This window comes from Aphelocoma coerulescens, chromosome 2 (assembly GCF_041296385.1).
Source record: "Aphelocoma coerulescens isolate FSJ_1873_10779 chromosome 2, UR_Acoe_1.0, whole genome shotgun sequence".
NCBI lineage: Eukaryota > Metazoa > Chordata > Aves > Passeriformes > Corvidae > Aphelocoma > Aphelocoma coerulescens.
The window spans coordinates 17,579,288-17,604,661 of NC_091015.1; the positions used below are offsets into that span (position 1 = coordinate 17,579,288).

The following is a 25,374-nucleotide window of genomic DNA, read 5'->3' on the forward strand; positions in this document are numbered from 1 at the left end:
CATGGGACTGAATTCTTATAAGCCTCTTGGAATGAAACTTCCTGAATGTTCCAGAAATGCTGAAAACTGGTGCTTCTAGAGCCTGGGCACTATCTGAGCCAGCCCGGTCCTTGTGGCTGTCTTCCTAGCCCAAAATTCTTTTGCCAGTACAGGTGCTGTGGAAAATTTCCACACCAGCTCCAGCACCTTGAGAAGGAATTAACCCTCTCTGAATAGGAAGAACATGAAATGTTATGAAAGTGGACCACTTCTTAAGTTAGAATTTATATGCATATTCTAACTTTGCTTGTTCTGCTATCATTATGCCTAATTACAACTTCACTTGTTAAAAGCTGTACTTAATCAGGTGGATAAAACCCTAGATCTACTTTGAAATTCAGTTAAAGGCTTTTCAAGTCTTCAGATGGAAAATCGCTGGGAGTTTTGTGTTTTGGTTTAGGGTTTTCTTTCGGTTTTGTTTATTTTTTTTCTTCTCTTTGATGATGGAGAAGGATCTTTGAATGAAAACATACCTTGAAGTTGGCAATTGCTTTACTTCCCTTATGTTTATATCCATGCAATTGGGTTTTTTGCATTCTTAGGTTTTATTGGATAGAGCTAATTTAATAAATACACTTACTGAAGTAATTTGTACAGTAGATACTTGGAGTAGTGTAAAAATATAAATTGGGAGGAGGGTAACAAACATCTTCCAAGGTTACATATTGTTGCCATTTAAAATAGGTGTAGTGTTTAAAATATTTGTGGTGTGTCTATTTTTATCATCACTTTCTGCTTATTAAAAGTAGTAGATATGGCCAGGACTTTATTTTGGTAGAAATTCAGCCAGGAACAGTTGCCTTTTGCAGCAGTATTTTGTGACTAACCTGCTTCTGAGAATAGCACATCAGGATGATTTTAGCTCTTGGTAAGTAGCACAGTGCCCTGCACCACCAGCAAAAATCCAAGCAGAGTTTCCATCGCGCTTCCTTGCAGCAGATTGTTGCAGGGATCATGGTGGGTTACTGACTTTTGACTGCCTTTTGACGCTAGTCTTTTCAGAAAGGCAGTTCAGAAGCAGGGAGATTTAAATTTTGGGTTTAATTTACTAATAGAAGTTAGAGATCTGACCAGACCAAGCCTAGTAGGTAGCTGGAGTACCTTTTATGGGAGAGACTGATTTATTTGAAAAAATTAGGCAAGATACTGTGTGTTCAAACTCTTCTTCAGGTAAGCACATGGTCTTGGAGGATGATGAAAGCTGGCAGCTTTACAGATGAACATACTGTGGTATTCCAGGCTTCTCTACTTTCCATGTGCTACTCAATGCAGGATATTGTGGTTCTCAGAAAACTGCTATTTCTATTTCAGGTCCAAAGAAAAGCTGTATTCTTAAAATGCTCTTTATTGTTTCAAACTATACAAGTTAGTCTAGTGACAGCCTACTCTATTTACCCTGAAATGGTTTCACCTGTTCTCTACACTAATAATAATTTTCTCTATCAGTGACTATATTAGCAATTGTGGTGCTTAATATGCATTTTTTGGACTTGTAATTTTTGCATGATTTCTGTGCTAGAGAACAGCAAGTGATAGTTTTCTGACCTTCTGGGTAATTTTTGGATGAGTTAATGTTCACTGAAATGGAAATTAGAATGCTGATAAACATCCTGATAGAAATGGATGAGAAGTGATGTCTCTCAGGGGTCCTTGCTGGGACCAGTGTTATTAAATATCTTCATTAATGACATGGACAGTGGAGTTGAGTGCACCTTGGCAGATTTGCAGATTACACCAAGCCTGAGAGGTGCTGTTGCCACACCTGAAGGATGGGATGTCATCTGGAGGGACCTGGACCACTTGAGAAGTGGGCACATGGGGAATCTCATGTGGTTTAACAAGACCAAGTGCAAGGTGCCCCGAGTCAGGGCACCCCCCCGGTATCAACACAGGCTGGGGGATGGATGGACAGAGAAAGAGCAGCCCTGCCCAGAAGGGCTTGAGGGTGCTGGTGGATGAGAAGCTGGACATGACCCAGCCATGTGCACTCCCAGCCCAGAAAGCCAAACGTGTCCTGGGCTGCACCAAAAGCAGCATGGGCAGCTGGTCAAGGTGGGAATTCTGTCCCTGCTCTGCTGAGACTCCACCTGCAGTGCTGCATCCAGCTCTGGGGTCCTCAGCAGGGAGGACATTGACCTGTTGGAGCAAGTCCAGAGGAGGGGGCCACCAAGTTTATCAGAGGGATGGAGCACCTCTCCTATGAGGAAAGGCTAGGAAAATGGGGATTGTTCAGCCTGGAGAAGAGAAGGCTTTGGGGTGACTTAATTGTGTCCTTCCAGCTGAAAGGAGCCTACAAGAAAGCTGGAGAGAGACTTTTTGCAAGAATGTGTAGGGACAGGACAAGGGACAATGGATTTGAACTGAAGTTTAGATCCGATATTAGGAGGAAGTGCTCTATTGTGAGGGTGGTGAAGCACTGGAACAGGTTGCCCAGAGAGTTTGTGGATGCCCTATTCCTGGACGTATTTAAGGCCAGGTTGGGTGGGTCTCTGAGCAACCTGGTCTAGTGGAAGGTGTCCCTGCCCACAGCAGGGGGCTTGGGTCCCTTCCAACCCAAATCATTTTACGTGTTTTGTAACTGTTGAGAAAATGTTGATTCAGAATATTGTTATTTTAATACATTTCGTAGACATAAATGTCTAGTATGCATGTCTGAGATTTGCAGCAAGGTTGAAAATATTTTTTTGCTTCTTACACTATTTACTGTAGAGGTTAATCCAGCTCCCATGCTGAGCTGAATGAGCTACCCACAGGAGTGAAATGGGGGCACTGCTTCAACACTTAACCTGATTGCAGCATGTCCAGCTGTCAGGCCAGCTAAGTGCTTTGGCCATCACTACTGGGTGAATGTTCTTTCCAACTTCGCAGTGGCCTGTCTCATGAAAATTAGTTTTAAACGGATATGTTTTAAAAAACTTAGCCTAAATATCATCTTGAAGTTCAAAATGATTTTAAAATTAAATCAAGTTCATAGCCATCCTGTTGTAGAGCTTTTTTCTTAGGCATGGAGTAGCATCACATAAGTACAAAGATTTTTCCTCAAAGGTGTGATCCCCTTTTGAAAATATTTAGTACATCCTTACCCTTGAAAAATTTTAGGTCACTTCATTCCACTAATAATTTGTGAACAACTGAGAGAAAATTAGACAGATAAAAATATCTGACCAGACTTTGATAACACCAGAATGTTGTAAAAATTAGATGAGTGTTCTTCCTCTGACTGAAACGCATACATTAGGAAAGGTATAAAAACAGGACAAGGATATGTGATAGTTAATGTTGGTACTTCCTATCCTCCCAACTATTGGCACTTTACAACATCTGTGAGCCAAATGGGATTTTAAGTGCACCATAAATTTCTCTATTCTCTTTTGTATTACAGTAAAATTTTGTCCAATACTCTGTATTGATTTAAATAAAGATTTGCCAGGAGTTTCACAGCTTAAACTGCATGGTATTTACACCCTTAGTGTGTTTCTGTGTTTTTCTAAAACATGTCTCCTGCTAACTTCACAGTGTGGGTTGAAAGGGTCCCTAAAAGATGCTCCAGTTCCAACCCCCTGCCATCAGTGGGAACACCTTCCACTAGGTTGCTCCTAGCCCCATTCAAACTGGCCTTGAACACTTCCAGGGATGGGGCATCCCCAGCTTCTCTGGGGAATCTGATGCAGTGCCTCACCACCTGTACAATAAATCTCCTGTTTTTACCCTTAGTGCAGGCAAACCACCACAGCAATGTCTGTGCTAGTAATCAGGCACACTTGACTGTTTACCTGGAGCTAAAAGCTGATCTTCATGCTAATTTTCAAAAACAAAAAGCTGGGGGTTTGGGGGGGGGGGTGGAGGGGTTGGTTTTTTGATTTGGTTTGTGGGTTTTTTGGTTTTGGGTTTTTTTTTTGATATTACCTATTTTTCTACAAATATGTCATAAATAAAAGTACTTGGGTATTTGTTGGTTAGCAGATAGGGTAAATGTACCTGGCTTCCAGTGAGTTCTGCTCAATCCTATTTTTAGTTTTTAAATTTTGTTACTATATATTGTTTTAAAATACCTTAAGGAATTAGGAGTTGAAAGTTTGTAAACCACCTAGTATTATTAAACTTTTCAGGTGACTTTATTATACATGTGTTTGCATTCATATTCTCTAGTGCTGAAGTAGGGGTGTATAGGGTTTACCTTATCAATCCCTACCTTTAAATCCTAGGTTATGTACATAACTCCGAGTACTTTTTGGAAAGTCTAAAGACTTTACTGTCTTGTCTTAGAGGAATGTGTGCCGTACTTTCCCTATCCTCCCCCTACACCTTAATGCCTCTCTGTGCAGGCTGCTGAGGCTTGGAAGATGACAGTGTGAATACACACATATTGAATGCAATTGAAACAAGAAAAATTGATATGCTTGCACAACACACTATGAAAAAGGTTATGATGATAGGAATAGACAAAGTTAGGGGAAACGAGCAGAAATATTCTCATATGCACAAAGGAAACATTTGAAAGAATGTACTCATTCTATTTTCTGCTTATGAGGAGAGAGAAGCATCAGGCAGAGAGAAATTCAAAACTTCAGACTTCTCCAGCAGAGACTGTGGTTCATCAACCCAAAATGTATGGATATCTTCAGGGCAAATGGTGCCTGAATACTGATGGTTGATATGATGTGTTTTAAGGAAAAACTGCTAGCAGTCAAGATGAAAATGAAAATTTTCAGCTATTGTGATAATTTTCTTTTCTACAAGTTACTGCCTAGCTATTCCACACTATGAAAATATAAGTGTAATTGCAGTAGAGATTAGGGCTGACAGATGTTCATTTTTGAGGACTGTTTCTTCCATTATTAGAGTAATAGCATTGGAACAGCTTTTAACATGTCATCAGTGTTTCTAAGATAAGCATCGGCCTTGTATTTTTTTTTTCCAGGGTTTTACAGTGTGGCCTGCCAAATCACTGTTGCTCCAGGCTGAACATTTCAGTGTTTCTTATCCAACAAACAATTTTTAAATCATTGTGGTATTCTGAAGTATAGCGGCCAAAATGCAAAATTACAAATTAGTGTTTTAAGTACAATTTAAATGCTTCAGTAACTCAAAAATATTTTTTTAATTAAAACTTAAAATTGGGAGCAATGATTCATAGCGTCTAGAAGAGTTTTAATTCAGTAGAAGCATCAGATTTGTTTGATAATGAGTAATATTTTCAAAGCATAAATCATCCTTAGTGTATCATTATAACTTCAAATAATTTCAGGTAATAAGGGAATGCTGTTGGGGTTCTTGGTAAAAAAATAGTATACTGAGAATTGTACATTTTTGTGTGATGGGGTAGTATGGCAAGCAGGAACCTTTAGGATTGCTTTGTGTAGAAAGATAGTTAAACTTTTGTTTGACACTGAAATAAACAATAGACTTTCATAGATACAGTTTTCACAATAGTCTCACATGAAGGATAACCTTGGGAAACCTTTTCTGTTTGTGTGTAACTCAGTCAGTATAACAAACATATTATTTACATGAGTGCATTAGCAGAGGACTGGATTTGATGATTCAGGGAAGCTTGTTCCAGTCCTGTGTTTCTGGGGCTTAGAGCAATCAATGTGTTCAGCGTGCAGACATGTTTCCATTCTATTCTTTTGGCCACGTGAGGATAATTGTGTAAAGTAGATGTATGAATAAGTTCTTTGTAAAGACAGTTAGTGCTGCCAGTGCTGGAAGTACTTAAAAACTAGCAAAAAAATAGTTTTTTAAAGATTCTTGTTTGAAAAAATGAGGTAACAGGTCATGAGGAATCCAGGCAATAGTGTTATCTTTTTTCCAAATCACGTGTTTTAGCCTTGGAGGTCTATACCTAAGGGAGCTTTTACCCTTGAAGGCTGAAGTATGAGATGCAGCAGCTTGTACTGCAAGATTTAAAACAAGAAGTCATTGCTCTGGGTCATTTATTAGTCCTTTGTGCTATCTTGTATGATAGCAGGGTTAGTTCCATATAGTTTACTTTTGATTCAACAATTCATTTTTGTTTATTGGTTATTTCTGGCCTTCTCACTACTGGCAAAATCGTATACAGGGTATTTTTATTTGATTGTCTTCCTGACAGGCTTTTGAGAAAAATGGCCTACATTAGTGTGTCTATGTTTACCTTAATGGCAGCTTCTTCTGGGGCTTCATGGACATAGACTTTTTTTTTTTTTTTTTTTTTTTTTTCCTTCCTTGCCTGTATGTGGATGAGGATCCTTTTCCTAACCTGTGTTATCTTGTCCATGCTCTCTCCTTCTTTTCTGCAATCTCCTCACTGGTGCCACTTCCCTGCTGTGCTCTGCCTTGTTCCACTTGTGCCTCAGCAGCCTTTTCTCGACCCTTTGTGTCCCGCCTGCTGCTGAGTTCAAGGAAGGGACATCCCGTCCATGTGGCTGTACTTAGAGAAGTGCTTCCTATAGCAAGCTGGAGCAAATCTAACCTGAGAGGCACAGAGGGTGTATTAGACATAGGGCAAGATTTTAATGGAAGAATACTTCAGAGCAAGGCATTGTTGTACATCGTGACAGTGCAGAGCCTGTTGTGGTGTCGTGTACTGTGGAGTACTTGGACAGGCCAAGGATTTGGAGTGCAAAACAGTTGTTGACAAAGGGCTGAAATCAGTAAGGCAGTGCCTCTAAAGCCATTGCTGCTGCAGGGTCACTGGCACATCCTGTCAGTCCTTTCATAAAGAGAGGATTAGGGCTTTTTTAATTCTACTGATGAGTACTTGATAGTTTGTTCTTTCTTTTCTTACATAAGCAAATTAATTTGACATGTAAGATTCATTCTTAAATTGCATCCAAAGCCATAGCCTGTTGTTTGAGTGAGCTATTGAAGAAATAGAGAGGCAATTGTTAAAATACTTACTGTAATGGCTATCAGGTAGATGCCATCTGAGTCTGTAAGGAACCTTGACATCTGTGCCTCAGTTGAATGAAAATAATGTTTGTAATGACTCATTTAGCCCTGTGCTTTACAGACAGCAGCATAAGCTACCTCTCTGTAGCCGTCTGCAGAAGGCTGGCCTTTTTACAATCGATCACTGTTACATTTACACAAGATCTGAGTAACCAAAATTGCATTAAATACTACAGGAGCATCTATAAACAAATACCTAATCCAAGAGTTTGGTATGGTTGTCAGAAAGCCAATAATATTAAAATAAGTTATCTCCTTCAATATGTGCAGTTTGGGAAATTGTATGTCGGACAATTTTTTTGTTCCTGGGTGTGCATTCTGTTTCAGCATTCTTCATGTGAAATGTAAAGCTGTTTTAAAGTGTCTATTACTACACAGCTGTTACATTTTTATGATCTGAATCTTGAAATCAGATAATAGTCTTTGATAAAATACATGCTTGTTGAATTAAGCTTTGTGGCCACATATTCATGTTGTTTGTTTAAACTGAGATGCCCAATTAGTGTTACAAATGGTAATGTGGTCTGCAATACATTTACTAAATAACACAGTTCCTTCTTACAGTCTTTTGAGGTGTTGAAACATTGCTTGCATGATTGCCATGCCTGAAGAAGAATAAATGTGAAGGAAGCTAGTTTTTTCCAGTAATTTTTTATTACCAGTGAAGAAAAGCTTTGGCAAACTGAATCCGTATGGATTGGAGGAGAAAGCACCCTTCTCTGTTAATAATCCCTATTAAAGCATCCCTGATGGTGTCTGTGTGAAAGTCTGTCTGTGAATTTTTTTCCCATGTGTATATGATTCAGTTAACTACACAATTTCCTTAAATACCTCTCTCCCTTGCTTCTGCACCACCCCCAAGAAAAAGAAACCACAAAACAGCCAAAACTCAACAACAAACACAAACAAACAAAAACCACAATCATTACCAATTTGGATAAAGAAGGTAATTCTTAAGACAGCTCCAGTACAGCTCAGCCCATACCTGTCCATGCAACCCAGGGAAATGCATGTGAAGGTGCTGACAGAGTTGGCTGGTGTCATTGCAGGGATACTATCTTTGAAGGATTATGGGGACTGGAAGAGGTCCCTGTTAACTGGAAAAAAGCAAATGGTACACCCATCTTAAAAAATGATGAGAAGGACAGTTCAGGGAAGACAGTCAATTGACCTTATCTCAGTCCTTAGGAAAATCATGGAGTTGGTCCTCTTGGAACTAGTTTCTGGGCAAAGGAAGGAGAAGATGATTTGGAATAGCATGGATTTTTACCAAGTGTTTGACTAATGGGATTGCCTTCTGTAATGAGATGAGTAGATCTGTGAATGAGAGGAAAAACACAAGGTGGTCACCAACCTTGACTTTAGCAAGGGTTTTGAGCTCTTCAGTGATACCATCCTTGTGCTGTAGTCTAGATCCTTGTGCCGTGCAGTCCAGCTGTACTGCTGGATACATAGAAAAACTGAATTATCAGGTCTCAGGGATACTGCTTAAGTGTTCATATTCTGTCTGAAGGCTGGTTACAAGTGGCATTCTTCAGGGTCCATCTTGTTTAACTTTCATGACCTAGAGAGGAGATAGGATATGTTTATTAAGTTTGGCAACACTGTCTTGGTCTGTATCAATAAGAAAGAACGTAGCCAGGATATTGAGGAACATCTTCCCCTCTATTTGGCACTTCTTGGATAAGAGCCCTCACAAAATGGTCTGAATTTAGCACTAACCCTGCTTTGTGGAGAATGTGAGCCTAAGAGACCTTCCAGGGTTTGCTTCTACCTGAATAATTCTGTGATTCATTCAAATTACATTTGAGGTTCTCAAAATATGCCCCCTTTCGTGTTCAGGTTGTTACTTTTAAACCTTAATGTTTAAGGGACTGTTCAGGAGATGGAATACACAAACACATGAAATGTTATGTTAATCATGATAAAATTGTATTGTAGCAGCTTAATAGGTTATTATATGGATCTGTGCTTTTTTTCAGTGATTTTGTGCCTGTTTCTTTGAATATCTGATAAATTGGTTAATACTTGTTCCTTAGTTCTTCATTCACATAGTGGGGATAGCATGTCCTCTTTGTTATGCTTTCTCACCCCTGAAATCCTCAGTTTTGCCTCCGGTTCTGCCTCTGAGCCCATTCTGTGTAAATCCGTGTCTTTGCAGAATCAATTAGGTTTTTTTCAGCTCACCTACATTGTGTACAGATGCTCCCTGTCTTTGTAGGTCCCCAGTTTCCAGCTGCATGGCAATACAAGTGTACCTTGATACACAAATTCCTCTCTGCCTTAGCTAGAGGATCAGTTAGTTGTGGTTGGAGCTGCGTTGCCTATTTATTACAAGTTTTTGGCGTTGTACCCCCATAAATGTTTTTGCATTGAAGGGATCTTCCTGAAAATCATTAGTTGAGCTGTTCACCAGTTGCACTCTCATGTGCAAACAGAGGTTACAAGTGGCATCCCCCCCCCTTGGCCAGAGATGTTCTGGCACTGTGTTGGCTTGTTCTGATGGCTGGTCTCGTGTCGTTTCATAGACAATAATGCAGAACATATTGTGTTTGAAAAGTGTAACATGAAGTAGTGCTGGAATCACAGAATCATAGGGACCCATCAGGATCATTGAGTCTAACTCCTGGTCTTGTGCAGGACACCCCAAGAATCACACCATCTGCCCAGGAGCATTGTCCAAACTCTTCCTGAAGTTGGTGAGGCTTGGTGCTGCAGCCACTTCCCTGGGGAGCTGTTCCAGTGCCCGACCACTCTCTGGGTGAAAAACCTTTTCCAGATATCCCACCTTAACCTCTCCTAACTCACCTTTGTACCATTTCCTTGAGTCCTGTCACTGGTCACAAGAGTGAAGGGATCAGTGTCTGCCCCTCCTCCTTGTGAGGATGTTGAAGGTCACAATGAGTTCTCCCCTCAGCCTCCTCTTCTCCAGGCTGAACAGACAAAGTGACCTAATACAGCTTCTCCTCCAGACCCCTTCACCATCCTTGTGGCCCTCCTTTGGACACTGTCTAATAGTTTAATATCTTTCTTACATTGTGGCACCCAGAACTGCCCCTAGCACTTGAGGAGAGGCTGCCCCATTGCAGAGCAGAGTGGGACAGCTGGTGATGCTGTGCCTGATGCCCCCCAGGACACACTTGGCCCTCCTGGCTGCCAGGGCACTGCTGGCTCATGTTCAACCTGCCATGGACCAGGTCCCCCAGGTCCCTTTCCCCGTCACTGCTCTCCAGCCTCTCATTCCCCAGTCTGTGCACACAACCAGGGTTGCCCATCCCAGTTGCAGAGTTTGGCACTTGCCCTTCTCAAACTTCATATGGTTGTGCAGCCCTGTAACTTGTCAAGGGCCTCTCTGCCCTTGAAGGAGTTGACAGATCCTTCCAGTTTAATATTGTCAGCAAACTTACGTGGTATTCCTTTGAGTCCTGTGTCCGAGTCATTAAAATGAAGATGTGGATGAGAACTGGGCTGAGGATGGAGCCCTGTGGAACCCCAGTAGTAACAGGTCACCAACCTGATGTCACCTCATTCACTGTAACTCTTAGTGCCTGACCCCTGATCCAGTTGCTCACCCATCATGTAACAGGGTTATCCAGCTGTGAGCCAGATGCTTTGTCCAGAAGGACACTGTGAGAGACGGTATCAAAAGCTTTGCTGAAGGCCTAAAAGGTTACATCCTAGGCTTTCCTAGAGCAGCTCGGTGGGTTACTCTCTCGTAGACGGAAATTGGGTTTGACAAGCAGGACTTTCCCCTCATGAAGCCATGCTGGCTCTGACCAATGACTGCATTGTCCTCCAGGTGTTTTCAGTACCTCCCAGAGTAATCTTTTCCATGGAGTCTTTGACCTTTTTGTTGCAAATATTTAAAGACACATCAGTAATCTGAGGTAGGAAACTGAAAGTTCTTTTGTGTGGTTTTTCTTCTGGCTTGTTTGTTCTGTGCGCTTCACTGCATCTTGGACAGAGTTATTTTCATTGATTGGTGAGCTGAACACATCCATTCATATGCTGTGCGAGGAGTTTTGGGGTTCAAATACGTCAGTTGAGGAAACTGAAAAGGTAGATAAATATTGCAAGCACTTGAAAGAAAGATCAAAATACAAGGCATATATGTAGTAGTTTGGGTTTTGTTTCTTACTGGACAGCAGCAGTGGTATTTGCTAATGCATTAAATTAATAGGCAGAAACTCGTATGGTATACATCAAGATTTGCTCTATAATCACTTTACATTACATAAGAGCTTGCTATATGCTGACCTTCAGTCCCTTCAGGGATTGAATAGTTATTCCTCTCCTGTACCAATGTAATTTGCAGTTCCTCTAAAGTTTGCATATTTCTAAAACAACTTTAATTTTGATTCAACTGGGAATTAGATCCACTGTGAAGTAATAATGATTTGAATAATTTTTGTTGCTTTCAGGGACTTATAAACTATTCTTCCTCATCTGAATTCTTGGATTTAAGTGTTGTGGGAAATGATGTAGTGTTGCCAAACACATTTGTATTCACAGCTTGCAGAGATTTGTTTCAAGTTCTAGTGTTTTTATAACTTTTGGGAGTAGAGACTATGAAATTTGAGATATGTCTGTTAGCATAAATAACTTAAACCTGAACACTTTCAGTCTGTGTGCTGTAAGTCAATCAATTGTGCAGTGGGTGATTATATTCTTCAGTCAACATTAGCTTCAGGGAGCACAGGAGAAAAAAAAGGCAATAGGAAATTGTGCTGTTGTAGGTTGGAAATGGAAGTGTAGCTGAGGTTCTTCCTGTGTGCTAGTTCTATAGTAAAGTCATCTGTAAATCATGTTAATTTATCACTTTGGATGCAAGTAAAGCATGGAAATTTTTAAATTGTAATGTCATGGTTTGGTGTAAATTCTTTTGCATTTCCTTTTTATTAATGTTTCTAGTTTGCAGCTGGGTTTTTTGGGATATGCTTTTTTAACTTCAAAAGTTACCATATTTTTCACTCCAGACAATTTAGAGGCATGTTATTTTTAAACCGTCCTGTACTTTGTTTATTGCCTTGTTCTAAATGTACATTGCCAAATTTTGATGGTACAAGTGCTGCCTTAACAGAACTGTTAGTGACTGTTGGAGCAGCACAATGCAGCACACGCAGTTGTGTTCGCACAAAGCAAAGAATAAACCTCTGTCTGTGAGTGTTCATTGATTTCAATAGGCTTTTCAGTAGCTCTGCATATTACAATTCTTAGCACCTAGAGTACATTCATATTCATTACGGCAGTACAGTTCAGCCCCTGCTCGTGACTTGATTTTTTTTCTTTTCCATCCCCTCCTCTACCAGAGCATGAAGTAGAATGATTTTTCTACTAGTAATGTGCTCTAGAAGATGTTACGGCTTTTTTCTCAAAATGATGGAAAATGCATCTTTTGGCTTCTTCCATCTTGTAAGAAACATGTTAAATACTAGAATGTTTAAAGCTTTTTGGAATCTTTCATGATGACTCTTGTGGCTATTGAGACTGAGAGGTGCTGGGCATGTATGGCATGCAATCGTTTCTATGAACAATTAGTGGAAGAACTGATTGGTATGTAGTAGTCCCATCTTTTAAAAGTCTGAGTACTTGCTGCTTTTATTTGAATGTATGGAGGATGGGGGGGATTGGTTCTTTGAATGCTAGATAGCTATTTAAAATGCTTTTCTTGTTTGCTTGTAACTTGCCTCTTTTATTTGAACACTCCTTTAAACCAAATGGCTTTTGATAGTCTGCCCATATTTTATTGTAGTTATCTGTTTCTTGAGTTCAGACTTACTGATATAATAAGTGTGGGTTTTACTTATGCATATAAACAAAAAGACTCTACTTGCAAATAATATTGAGAGATTAGCAAATAATTCCAGTTTCTTTCAAACACAGCAAAATCGATGATGTTCTTTGCCTTTATCCCTGATGTACAATTAACATCCCTAAGAAATGAAACAGGTTTCTCTTCATGAAAAAAAGAGTACATGTGACAGTGTGAATTAATTGGACACTTCTGTTTGTTAGAATGACTTCATGATTTAAGATCTGATATCCCAGTAGCAAGAATGTTCAGACAGCTATTTGGTTTGAGCATTTGATTAATGCATTTAATATGTTAATATATAACATATTACCTTTGTAGATGAACCGACTAGTCCTAGTATTGACCATGATATTGCACACATTCCTGCTTCTGCTGTTATTTCTGCATCTGCTTCTCAAGCACCAGCTATAACAACTGTTCCTCCCAGTCCTACATCTCCAATCCCTTTAATTCGGCGACAACTTTCACATGATCATGGTGAGCGTTGATTTCATTCTTCTTCTCTTGCAACTTTTTTCCTTTCACACTCTGGAGATCAGAAGTGAAATTTGTAAACTCTTTATTGCTTGAAATAAATTGCAAAAATATGATTCAGGTTCCTGCATACTCAAGAATTTCTATTTGTTTGTAGAATCCATCCGGCCTAGTGTCCTGGATAGCCAGCCTGCCGCAAAAACTGAGAGATCCAAGTCGTATGATGAAGGACTGGATGACTACAGAGAAGAGGGAAAATCGTGAGTTCATGAAAAAATCAGTGAATTTGGACATCTGTTTTTAAAGTGTCTAAAATCTCATTTTAACATTTGTTTTTCTTCCAACAGATCCATCAAACATGTGTCTAGTTTAAAAGGGATTAAGGTAGGTAAATATATATATAGCAACTCCTAAATGTTACCCATATTGCTGTGACAAATTGTTTGAATTATACAAGTCTGTTATACAAAGTGATGTGCTGAACAGACAGGAAGTTCATTGGAATTGCTACCGATGAGATTGCTGATGTATACATCATATAAGTAAACATGGTCTCTTTTTTCCTGGGCTCATCACATGGTCCTTGATTTTAATTTTCCTTAGTCTCTGTAAACAAAGCATATTAAATGTGGTGGCCTTTTGTGAAAACTCACTAATGCAAGTCTAAAGCTCCTGAAGTTTCTCAAAGTATTCTTGACATGTGGAAGGTCACTATTGTTGTGTGTAAACTTTAGAAATTATATTTTCCCTGGGGACATTTTTAAAGGGAGAAACATCTTGAGCAGAGGAACTGTAGACAAATGTGTCTAGAATTACACTGTGGGGTTCTTTCTGTGATGTGTTCTCTAGGTCCCAGACAGCCAGAAATCTTCAGAAGACTCTGGCTCCCGAAAAGATTCTTCTTCAGAGGTGTTTGCTGATGCCTCCAAAGAAGGATGGCTCCATTTTCGTCAGCTTTTTACAGACAAAGGAAAGGTACCTGTCATGTTTGGGTTTTTAACTTCGGACAAACACTAAGCTGGTAACAAACTAAGATAAGAAACTTGAATCCTTCCTTGGTTGGGTTTTTTAATTTTTTTGGATGGGATAAGATCATCAATAAGACTGACAAAAGTTCAGACCTGTTAAAAATTGACTTCAGTCAATTCCTCAGCCTCTTCTACAGACTGCTTTCCAAACTGTTTTAGTTTTACATTTCAAAGGATCTGTTGAAGTAAACTAATTTCTAATGACTAATTAAATAATAAGAATTAGTCCCTTGGTGGGTGTAGTTGTATTTTTTTCCTCTTTCCTAATAATGAAAAAAGTTGTAATTTTTGTGAATGTTGTGGAGTTGAGTTCAAATTAACCTTCTGCACAAATATAGACTAACACTTAAAGAAAACTGGGATTCTGGAATTGCAGTGGTGTGAAAATGCCATTCTGACTTGAAGGCAGTTTAAAAGGCATGGGCAAGAGTTCCCTAAATACCAGACCAGAATTTGTTGCATTCTGTTTCTTCCTACTGTCATATGTGAGCTCACACTCAGTGGGGTGGTCTGGGAGGGCAGGTTATTCACTCCTCTAATGGAGAGCAATTAGTGAATCCCACCTTGTGTAGTCTTTCTGCCAGCCAGGTGGGTAGCCTTTCTTTGTGAAGCTTCTGGAGGTAGTTATGTAATCCAGAATGGTGCACTGTAACAAGTAAGCAAACTGACACTTTGGTTGCTGTTTTTCAGCGAGTTGGTGGGAGCATTCGGCCGTGGAAGCAATTGTATGTTGTTCTTCGAGGTCATTCACTTTATTTGTACAAGGATAAAAAGGAACAAGTGACCCTTTCTGAGGAAGAACAACCTATAAGCATCAATGCTTGCTTAATAGACATCTCATACTGTGAAACCAAGAGGAAAAATGTATTTAGACTCACCACATCAGACCGCGAGTATCTGTTTCAAGCTGAGGACAGAGATAATATGTTAGCATGGATTAAAGCAATACAGGACAACAGCAACTTAAATGATGAGGTAATCCTATAATATATAAACCAGAAGTCATAGTTCTTTCATTTTAATTCTACATGTATTGTGTTTTCTTGTAATTAATACTTGAACAAAAGAATTATTTTTTCATTAAGCAGTTGACCAAAATGTGTACAGGAACATACAAGAAAATGAGGTGAAAGGAAAGGTAACTGAGTAAATGAATAGAGTTTAAAAAAAGGTCAACATAGTCATAATTAGAACATAGAATTTTGAAAGAAATTAGCTAATGCTGTTGCTGATTTGACTAAAGGTACACTTTATAGTAAACTGATCTGCCAAAAATACCTAATCTTTTTTAAAAGATAATTGCATGTTTAGTACCAGTGGGGGTCCCTCTTCAGGCTTGCATTGCAAAAGTGGTGTGTGCAGTAATACAGTGTGAAGAGTTTCTCAGCAGTTAAAGTGAAACTTTGGAGGATGCCTGTTTCTCTGATTAAATCCTGATGTTTCTATGAATTAAGTTAATGCTCATTGCCCAAGGCAAGCATTTCCTGTTGTACATAAGGTATCAATATCTGTCCCAATATTGTCCATGGTGCATTTTCACTGCACTGAGGAGCAACAGAGGAATATTTTCATGTTGTGCACATCTGCTAAGATTCAAAATAATTATCCAAAGTATTACAAAGATAGGTAAAAAAGCAGATTTGAATTCATGTCTTTTTCAGCTGTATTTGTAGTAGCAATTAGTTTTCTAAGTACTGTGTGCACATGGGATTGTATTTTTCAAAGTAGTAATGTGTTTATTTGCATTTTTTCTGTTTAACCTTACTTTCAGTTTAAAAAGATTTAATCAGATTGTACTGCTTTGAAAAAAAACCCGTATAAATAGCAGTACTTGATTTGTAATTACTCACTTTAGTTTTCCTTCTGGTTTTAAATGTTTTGTCTTTGCTGTTCTCAAGAACTGCCTGTTAGGATGTTTGGTTTGGTTGAGGGTTTGGGTTTTTTTAAGGTGGACTGAAATGCTGAATTCTGTATTTATTTGGTGACCAGAAGAGTTGATCATATTCTGAAAGGAAATATAAAGTATTTCTCAATTTGTTTTATAGGATACTGGTGTTACTAGTAGAGATCTGATTAGTCGAAGGATTAAAGAGTACAGTACAATGATGAGGTAGGTGGATTATATGTTGCCAGTAGTTGTTGTAGAGTTCTTATTTAGCTTCTTTTAACTGAAGTAATCTCTCTTGTTCAGCTCTTCAAGCAGCAAAACAGAGCCATCTCCCAAAACACCTCGCCAGAGTCTAAGTATCAGACAGACTCTACTTGGAACTAAAGCAGAACAGAGGACTCAGAGTCCACATTCTCCTAAGGATGAGACTGAAAGGAAGCTTCTCACTAAAGGTCTGTATGTTCTGTGTATTTCTTTAGTTCCTTTCTGCCCCAGTGCAAGGCCATCGAGGTGCCCTTCTCAGGTATTTTTTAGTTCATGAATGCATAGATGCAAACCAAGTATTAGCCAGGGCTTTTTAAGCTGCAGCTCTGGTCACTCTAGTCACTAGGAGCTACTTCATCTCAGATCCCTGAAGCATTTTATTTAAGGTCCCTCTCAAGAGGGTTTTGTAGCTTTTTTTCTCCAACAGCTCAGTGTAGTGCTAACAATAGTAAAATACGGGTTTTAGGCTTCTTGTGAGCAAAATTTTGCCAAGCTTTGGAAATAATTTTATGTGTAATACATACAAGTCAGTCTCCAGCTGACTTGGAAGTCACAAGGTAAATTTTTCCATTGAAGTATTTCAAAAGTACAGAAAAACGGCTTTTTTTGTCTTAATTTTAAAACACTGGAGTGAACCTGTATTATTTTTTCTGGAATAAAATTAATGCCTCCTGAGTTCTAAAAAAGTCTGATGAGCTGGCAAACTTGAATCAGTATCTGAACTCCATCAAATAATGTCACAAGCTTCTCTTCTTTACTCTTTTTCTTTTTTTTTCTTTTTTTTCTTTTTTTTTTTCATGTAGTGTGTAAACATATGGTACTTCAGATCAGACTGTTGTTTAAAAAATGTTGTATACAAATTCAGGCAATTGAATAAGCAATCACTTTTGATCAGCCACTTTTTAACGATTCAGTCTTGAATTTAAGCTATCAGTGAATTCTGTTTTTTGTTGCCAACAAATGTCCCTTTGCTCCTGCAATGCTACACATGTGACTAAATTCCATGTGCTGGGTAAATGTCAAATCTACTGAAAGAATATCTCCAGACATAAGAAGGAAGTACTTACTGTGTTAGGTGACTTGCAGTGCAGGATAAATGGGAATCGCAATTTGCTACAAGAATTCTCTAGGAGAGGTAGACAGAGCAACTGAACTTCCAATCTGATTTTTGAATAGAGAATACTTTAAGTGAGTAATGTTTGGACTGATTTAGGAGTGACTAAAATCTGATAATTTCTGAAAGAGTGAGTAAGTCTGCCCAAGTGTGTGAGCATGGCTCTAGAGTTTGATGGGTATTTTGTGCAGCAGTGTGATTCCATAGAGACTTAGTGTTGTGCTACTAAATGTAGATTTTATTTTTTTCTAATTGAGTAGTTTATATAAATTTTAAGTTAAATTTTAAATTTAAATTGCGTAGTTTATATACCTTTAGTCTTAGAATGATGAAATGCCACAGTTCCATCCAGCTACTTGCTTTGCTAAGTCTGGGGTGTGAGTATGTTTAGATTTATCTTTTGAACCACAGAAGAGTAAGAGAAGTTATGTTTAAGACAGACTAATATTTAGTGAGTTGTTGCCTAAAGCCAGGCTGGTAAAAGCTAAAAATGCAGCAGGTGCCACTTGCTTTTTGCAAATCTGTTACCTGTACTTACAGTTGGCTTTGTGGCATAAATGTTCTTATTTTTTGTCTTTATTTCTTCTTTTTCCACGGTCCTAACAACAAAAAGATGAGACAAGCCCACCAAAAGACAAAGGGACGTGGAGAAAAGGCATTCCAAGCATTATGAGGAAGACATTTGAAAAGAAGCCCTCTGCTGTTGGAACATTTGGTGTTAGACTGGATGACTGCCCCCCAGCTCATACCAACAAAGTATGGAAGTAGAGGTTTTTTTCCATTGTGAATTTAAAATACTTTTTAAATCAATTACTTATCTATGCAACTCTTTCTTCAGTATATTCCGCTGATTGTTGATATATGCTGCAAACTGGTTGAAGAAAGAGGTCTGGAGTACACAGGTATTTACAGAGTGCCTGGAAATAATGCTGCCATCTCAAGTATGCAAGAAGAGCTCAACAAAGGAATGACTGACATTGATGTTCATGATGATGTAAGTCTTCGAGCACACTATTTTCATATTAAAATGCCCAAAACTTCTGGTTGTGTTGTGATTATAGAAATATAAAGCATGTCTGACCTTTTATTTTAACCACATAGAAATGGCGTGACTTGAACGTGATAAGCAGTTTGCTGAAATCCTTCTTCCGAAAGCTCCCAGAACCCCTCTTTACCAACGGTAGGTTGTTTTCATTACAGCTTTGTCTTTAGGACTTGCTGTTGAACAATTGTCTTACAACGTTCAGATGATTTGAGAGAAAATCCAGTGAAATCATCCCCACTCTGCAATAAATGTTGTCTTCCTTAAAGAGTGGGAGTCATGGTGATCGTCTTAAGAATGAGAGGTGTAAATAGAATTTCTCTGATGTGAAGGGATTATGAATATGCAACTAAAGGAGTAAAATTTTCAATTCTGCTGTTGCAGTATTCTATGAAAGCTGGGGTTTTTTTTCCCCACTGTCATACAATACATATATGTACAATATAATGGGCTAATTTATGACTTCCAGAGGTCATTGTTGTATATATGTTACTTGTGTTCAAGGGGAAGTGGGGCTGGCAGATGGGGGTGTATACACATACATACATAGATATAAAAACTCATATATATGAATAATTTCTGCTTTTTTAACAGATAAATATGCAGATTTTATAGATGCCAATAGAAAAGAAGATCCTGTTGAACGTCTGAAAACACTGAAGAGACTGGTAAACTAAAATCAGTTGTGTTGCAGGTGCATTACAAAATTAGCATTAAGTGGTCAGTGTTCTGAATAGTGATTGTTTGTTTCAGATTCATGATTTACCTGAACATCATTATGAGACTCTCAAGTTTCTTTCTGCACACCTGAAGACAGTAGCAGAGAACTCAGAAAAGAACAAGGTATTAGAAAGAAACATATAATGTGTTTTGGTTAGTTTCATTAAGTAGTATTTTTGTGCAGAGTTATTTCTAATTAAGGTGATAGTTTATTGTTGTAGATGAAATTATGGAGTTTTGCTGTGTGTAGAAGATTTTTGTATTAGGCTAAGTACTCCTGCAAAATATGCACCTGTTTAGTGTGAATTAAGTTTATTCAAACTAGTAGTAACTCCTTGCATCCTATATGTATCCCAAGTCTGTAAATTTCCTGTAATCCAATTCAGACACCAGTAAGACTGCCTGGGCAGGGCACAGGTGAATAAAGTGCTGACAGCATTTGTCACATTAGCTTTCTTTGAAGCCTGGCTTCTGTATGCTTGAGAAGTTTTTAAGACTAGGACTTGCTGTAGTTGACTATTTAATTACCCTATAGATGCTGTTTGGCTGGTTTTAATAAAGAAAATTCATACTGTAAGTGGTGGTAGTCCATCACTACTGGGTCTTTTTCCACCACTAAATGTAACTTTTTGTCATTTCCGTAGGGTGGGAGAGAGGTGTTGAGTGCTTCTCTGCATGCTGTAATCCTGCAGTAAATACAAATAATAGTGTCCCCTTTCTCAGGGAGGGGTAGCTGAGTGCAAAGCTGTCCATAATATGGGTGTGCTTATGGAGGTTTACCTCAGGGCAGGTAATGTGGTGGCTTGGCTTCCAGTGTGCAGAGTTATGACAGCTGGTGAGGGGTCAGTAGCTCTGACCGAGGAAGCTGTGACCGGTCTGGAGAGATGGTCCCAAAAGAGATCGTCTTCCTGAGGCCTGGTGTCTTCCCTCAGCTGCTGCCTAGGAGGGCCAGTGCAGAAGCTGTCAGCTCTTTAGTGATTGTCAGCTTGTGATTCCAGCTCAGCTCTGCAGGGCAGCCTCCAGGCCAGAGCAGGGAGAGACGAGAGGCCCGTGTGGCTGTTCCGCACGAGGCAGCTTTATTGGTCCGTACTCCGGAAAAGGGGAGCCAGGGACGAGCAACTCTCTTTGCCCTCGCAGGGGCAGGGGGCTGGCTTTATAGGGATACAGGGGGTGGGTGTCAGAGGGTAAAGGCCAGTGGGCTACAAAGGATCTGCATAGGGTCTCCCAGAGGATTCTGAGTTTGTCTTCTTCTCGCCGTAACTGAAAAAGTGGATGCCTTTCCAGGGGAGTTCTGCTTGGAGATTGAGCAATCTCCTTATCTCAGCAGACGTCCCTCCAGGGCAGTGTCTGGGCATACCCCACACAGAGTAAAGGAAAAAAACTTGATATAATTGGTGGTACATAGAAGAGCCTGTGGCCAAATCATTTAAATCATCTTATATCACTTAAAAGATCAGTTGAGGTGAATATGGTAGGTTCTGCAAATAATACCTTCCAGGTAAATACGAAAGAGAAGTATTTGTGTGTTCATTAAAAAAAATTCAACAGATTACAAACTTCAGTGAAATTACAGCAGATATTATAAGGAAATTATAGTAAATGTCATTTTTAAGTGCAGTGCCTAAAGGAAGCTTTTTTATAACTTTATGGTTTTGGTGGGCTATATGAATGTTGTTAAATACTGTTAATATTATTGAATATATAAGGCTAGATGAATGAGGTGTTGTTACAATTGTGTGACTTGTCAAAAGACACAATTCAAGTCCAAGAGAGCGTTGGGGGCTTGTGTCACGTTTGCAACTTACTTCTGGTAAGCACAAAGACCTTGCCTCCTGTATATTACTGTTCTATACTAGAATAGTAAATTCAGAGTTAAAGAAGTAAGCAAAAATAGAAGGTAAGTTCTGCTGCTGCTTCTTGAAATTATTTGTCAGAGATGTAACATTAGTCATACACTTAATTCACTTTTAAAGTGGTGACCTGATCACATGACTGTCTCACAAATAGATGTGTTTAGAATAGATGTGTGATATTTGTTCTGCCACCTCCTCTGAAGCTGGTGCAAATTGAATGAGGTCTTTATCAGTAGATATAATACAGTATTTGATTACCAGCTTAATTTTTTGTGTGTGTGTGTGTCATGTAAACATTTTCAGGAAAAAAAACCAGGGAGCTATAAATGCCTTTTTACAAAACAAGAAATTCTTAAAACATCAATGTTTCCCAGCATCAGTGTTTCTTTAAGGAAAGATGCAAAGATCCCCCTGAAAGTGTAAAGAATATATCTGAGTCTGTGAGTTTTCTGTGCTTATGGAGCCATTTGCTTGCAGTACGTTAAGGAAGCTTGGAATTCTGAATTGCAGAAATGTTGGGTGTATTTATTGCAGCTGCATATTAGGAGACTTTTCTTGTAGTGTAACATGCTACCTGAGTCACTAATGTATTTTTAAAAAACTCTTTTATGTCCTTATTTAAAATAGTTCTCATATATATTAATAGTATTATATTAATGTACTTAGCCCATATTACTGTATTTTCTCATTATAAATGTATGATGTGGAAATATTTCATTTCTTAGATGGAGCCAAGAAACCTGGCAATAGTATTTGGTCCAACACTTGTGAGGACATCTGATGATAACATGACACACATGGTTACGCACATGCCAGACCAATATAAAATTGTAGAAACACTCATCCAAAAAGTAAGTGGGTGCATTTCATTATTTAAAAGATAAGATCATACAGAGATCAGCCAGCTTTTTTCTCATTGGACCAGTTTGGGTCTGGTATTTATCCATCAAACTGTCACTTTCAGTAATATCCATGTATGATTGTGCCACATTTGGGTTTTGTATTTCCTGTGGGGTTTTCACCTTTTTTATTTTAACTTTTAGCATGACTGGTTTTTCACAGAAGATGATGCTGAAGAACCTCTTGTAAGTATTATGGCATAAATACTTGTGTTCTAACTGCCTTAGTTTAGAATCTGCTTCTGCTGCCTCTAGACCGCCTGTGTATTTCTTACTATGTCACTGTATGGTTTGCTCTTCAGAAGCACTTTTTTAGCTTTCCAGTCCTTGTAGTAATGAATTCTATTTTTTTTTAAAAAGCAAGCCATGCATTTGTTTTAAAAGCATAAAGGAAAATAGGACACGCTTTCCTCGTGTTCTTCAGGTGAATAATGCAGTTTTCTAAATGCTGTTGAATCGTAATGAACTATTTGTGAAACGATGATGAAGAGATCTTTGTTTATTAACTGTAGACAGCAGTTCAGGAGGAAAACACTGTAGAATCTCAGCCAGTGCCAAACATAGATCATTTACTCACCAACATTGGAAGAACGGGAGTATCTCCTGGAGACGTATCAGGTAACTCTTGCCTGGACAGTGTTAGTCCATAGGCTAGAATAACCTACTCTGTTAACTCACTGTAACTCTCTCTTCCTATTTTCTTTTACTAATAAAACGTTTTCCTCTTTTCCAAAAGATCATTTAACACTTCTTAAAGACTTGAATTGTTGATAATCATGCATGATATAATTTGGAAGACTTTTTTGTCTAACAGGAATTTAATCATTAAAAGATGAGTCTTGCACATAGTATTTTATTTATTCACAGTAACCCATGCAATCATCATTGTGAGGTCAAGCAGATACGCTGCTATAAAGTGGTTTGTTGTGATGGCAGAAAGACTGATCTTCAGTGGTGTTCTAATATTGCTCCTTCCAACGTTAGGAATGCAAATTGAGTTATGTTTTCTTGTCAAGTGATGGACACTTTATGTTGCAGTATGTTTATACTAAAGCTGGTTTCCTTCTGTTTATAAATGCCATCCTCTTTTGTGGCTAAGGATAAGCATTACAGGCTCTTTTTTGGTGACTTCTTCCCCTCCTCCCTTCACTCTACTATTGCACTAACCCAGCATGTTGTATGCCACAAATGTTATCCCTTCGTTTCTAGCTTTTGTTTCAGTTTTCAAAGGGTTGTTCAGCACTTACTGAAACAGTCACTTTGTACTGATGTTGTAACAGGCGAAGTGGGAGGAGTCTATCACACGGTGATGTCATTAGTGGATTCTGTGATGTCACTGATGGACAGCTGGAACTGTAGGAAGAAGGAGGACTGTTGCCCACACTGTAGCTGCCTTGTCTGCAGAAACCCCCGTTTCTTGTAAATGGAAAAAAACCCAAGTTGATCTGTGCTGTAAATTTTCTTTTAAGAGTATTTTAAACAGATCAATGCTACTTTTTAAAAGTTTTTCTGCTGTTTCTTGTTATCTCTGAAGCAGACCCTGAGGAGAAATAGCATGGTATGGTCTACCAGTCTTTCTAGTCATAAAGCATTAGCCATGTGTCAAAAAGGGGTGTGGCAGGGGGCTCAGCTCTTTCTTCCCAGGGAGGAAGTCCCAAGTTCATGTTTTTTAGTCATTGTGCTAGCCCCTTCCTACCCCCTTTATAATTGTATAATCTTGGGTTTTGCGAGACAGTAAAACTATGGTGTCCATTTTTCATTTCATAAAAGCGCTTGTTGTGGGAAAGTACAAAACTAGTAGCTGCTGACATCTAGACAATTTAAAAATAAAATTTTGCCTGTATGTAGTAAGAGGTGGAGAGAGATGTATAATTGGGGTTTTACACACAAAATATGACTTAATTCCTTTAAAAACTCACAAAAAGAGTATGACTACAAGAACCATGATTTGTACCTAGGGAGCCAGCTGTACTAAGACACCCAATTATGCTTTGTGTATTCTGAATCTCAAGAGAGTACACAGTGCCATCCTGAAAAGGTCTCTCAGCTGCGGTTTTGCAGGGGCTGTATACTTTAAAGCATCAAATAAACATTAGTATTTCTGTTTTTGATTTTGAAGAACAGGGCTCCTTTGCCATTCCTATCATTGAGCTGGTTCTGCCTACAATTCACAGCATCCTTTCATGGCGGTGGCTTTCTGTGGTGCAGCTTGCATCTTTGTGAGCTCTGACTATTCACTCTGTTCTGGTTTTAATTTGCTTCACATCTTGTTCCGTGCTTGTCTTTTTCATAAGTCCAGCATTGTCTGTAGCAACAAGGAAAAAGTTGCAGAGAACTGAGCAAAATTTTTTTCTAATTTTTCCACAGATTCAGCTACTAGTGACTCAGCAAAATCTAAGGTAAATCATTTTGTGATGTGGTGTAGTACAAGCTTCTGAAATCTGTTAGGTGCTTGCTTTATTAAATTACTGATATGGAGATGTACTATAGAGCTTATGTAGAATTTCTTGAGTAAGTGGTAGTACTGTTTTCTCATAACCTATTTTTGAAGTGTTACGTTGGAGAAGTACTTGTGTGCAGTTAGCTGCATCTACCAAAGCAGTCAGCTGCACACAGCAACAGCTTCATTCCAAGCTCTCACAATTGTGAGCACTTAGCTTCTTTTTGCATCTCATTTGGTAGAGGTAAATGTATATATAATATGTTCCCTGTTGTTGGCATAGTACTAACTCACAGAGAGTATTTATATTTCTGTATTTCACTGAGAAAAATATACTTAGAATTCAGCCTGTTCTTCAGGAGGTAATAGCTCCTCATCTTAGAGGAAGGCAAAGGCTGTGGTTGAAGGTTGCTCTGCAGAATCTCCCTTGGAAGTATTGCTGTGCTTGGGAGGAACGCCTTGTGAAGCAGGGGAACAAGACTGGAACATGGGCGTTCGCTCAGTCCTCAGCTTATTGACAAAGCTCTCATCTGACGTGTGGACAAATCTTTGTCTCCTGGGCTGTTGTTCAGTAGTTCTAACACGGGGTAGCACAGGGTGACAGGGCAGCACACAGCTGACCTCGGTGAGCTCATGGCACAGCTTTATGCTGGCCTGCATTCCAGGTGTGGCACTGATGCCCCCCTTGGAGCTGGGAACAGGACTCAGAGCATCCTTCTGGTTCACTGTGGAGATGCCAACACAGCTGCTCTGGGAGGATGTTTGGTGGTTTGGCTGTTTCCTCAAAATAGCCCAGTTTCCAGGACACCACATCATACTGCCTGTAGCGGTGGGGGGCAGTAAGTAGGAAAGGAGCAAAGCTTCC

At 39.0% G+C, this 25,374-nt stretch overlaps 1 protein-coding gene across 5 annotated transcripts in view; it reads left to right on the forward strand.

Moving 5' to 3' along the window:
* Positions 1 to 25,374, forward strand: part of ARHGAP21 (Rho GTPase activating protein 21) — a 117,139-nt gene that overhangs the window by 88,564 nt on the left and 3,201 nt on the right. For 4 of the 5 annotated variants that reach the window (XM_069006626.1, XM_069006627.1, XM_069006628.1 and 1 more), the window contains exons 9-24: positions 13,106 to 13,264; positions 13,419 to 13,521; positions 13,609 to 13,645; positions 14,111 to 14,236; positions 14,980 to 15,264; positions 16,335 to 16,399; positions 16,481 to 16,629; positions 18,169 to 18,311; positions 18,394 to 18,549; positions 18,657 to 18,735; positions 19,192 to 19,265; positions 19,351 to 19,440; positions 21,896 to 22,021; positions 22,214 to 22,255; positions 22,582 to 22,687; positions 24,437 to 24,468. In XM_069006626.1, coding sequence (XP_068862727.1) covers positions 13,106 to 13,264; positions 13,419 to 13,521; positions 13,609 to 13,645; positions 14,111 to 14,236; positions 14,980 to 15,264; positions 16,335 to 16,399; positions 16,481 to 16,629; positions 18,169 to 18,311; positions 18,394 to 18,549; positions 18,657 to 18,735; positions 19,192 to 19,265; positions 19,351 to 19,440; positions 21,896 to 22,021; positions 22,214 to 22,255; positions 22,582 to 22,687; positions 24,437 to 24,468 — 1,772 coding nt within the window. The remainder of the gene's footprint in view (positions 1 to 13,105; positions 13,265 to 13,418; positions 13,522 to 13,608; positions 13,646 to 14,110; positions 14,237 to 14,979; positions 15,265 to 16,334; positions 16,400 to 16,480; positions 16,630 to 18,168; positions 18,312 to 18,393; positions 18,550 to 18,656; positions 18,736 to 19,191; positions 19,266 to 19,350; positions 19,441 to 21,895; positions 22,022 to 22,213; positions 22,256 to 22,581; positions 22,688 to 24,436; positions 24,469 to 25,374) is intronic. The other variant, XM_069006629.1, reaches the window with a different exon arrangement.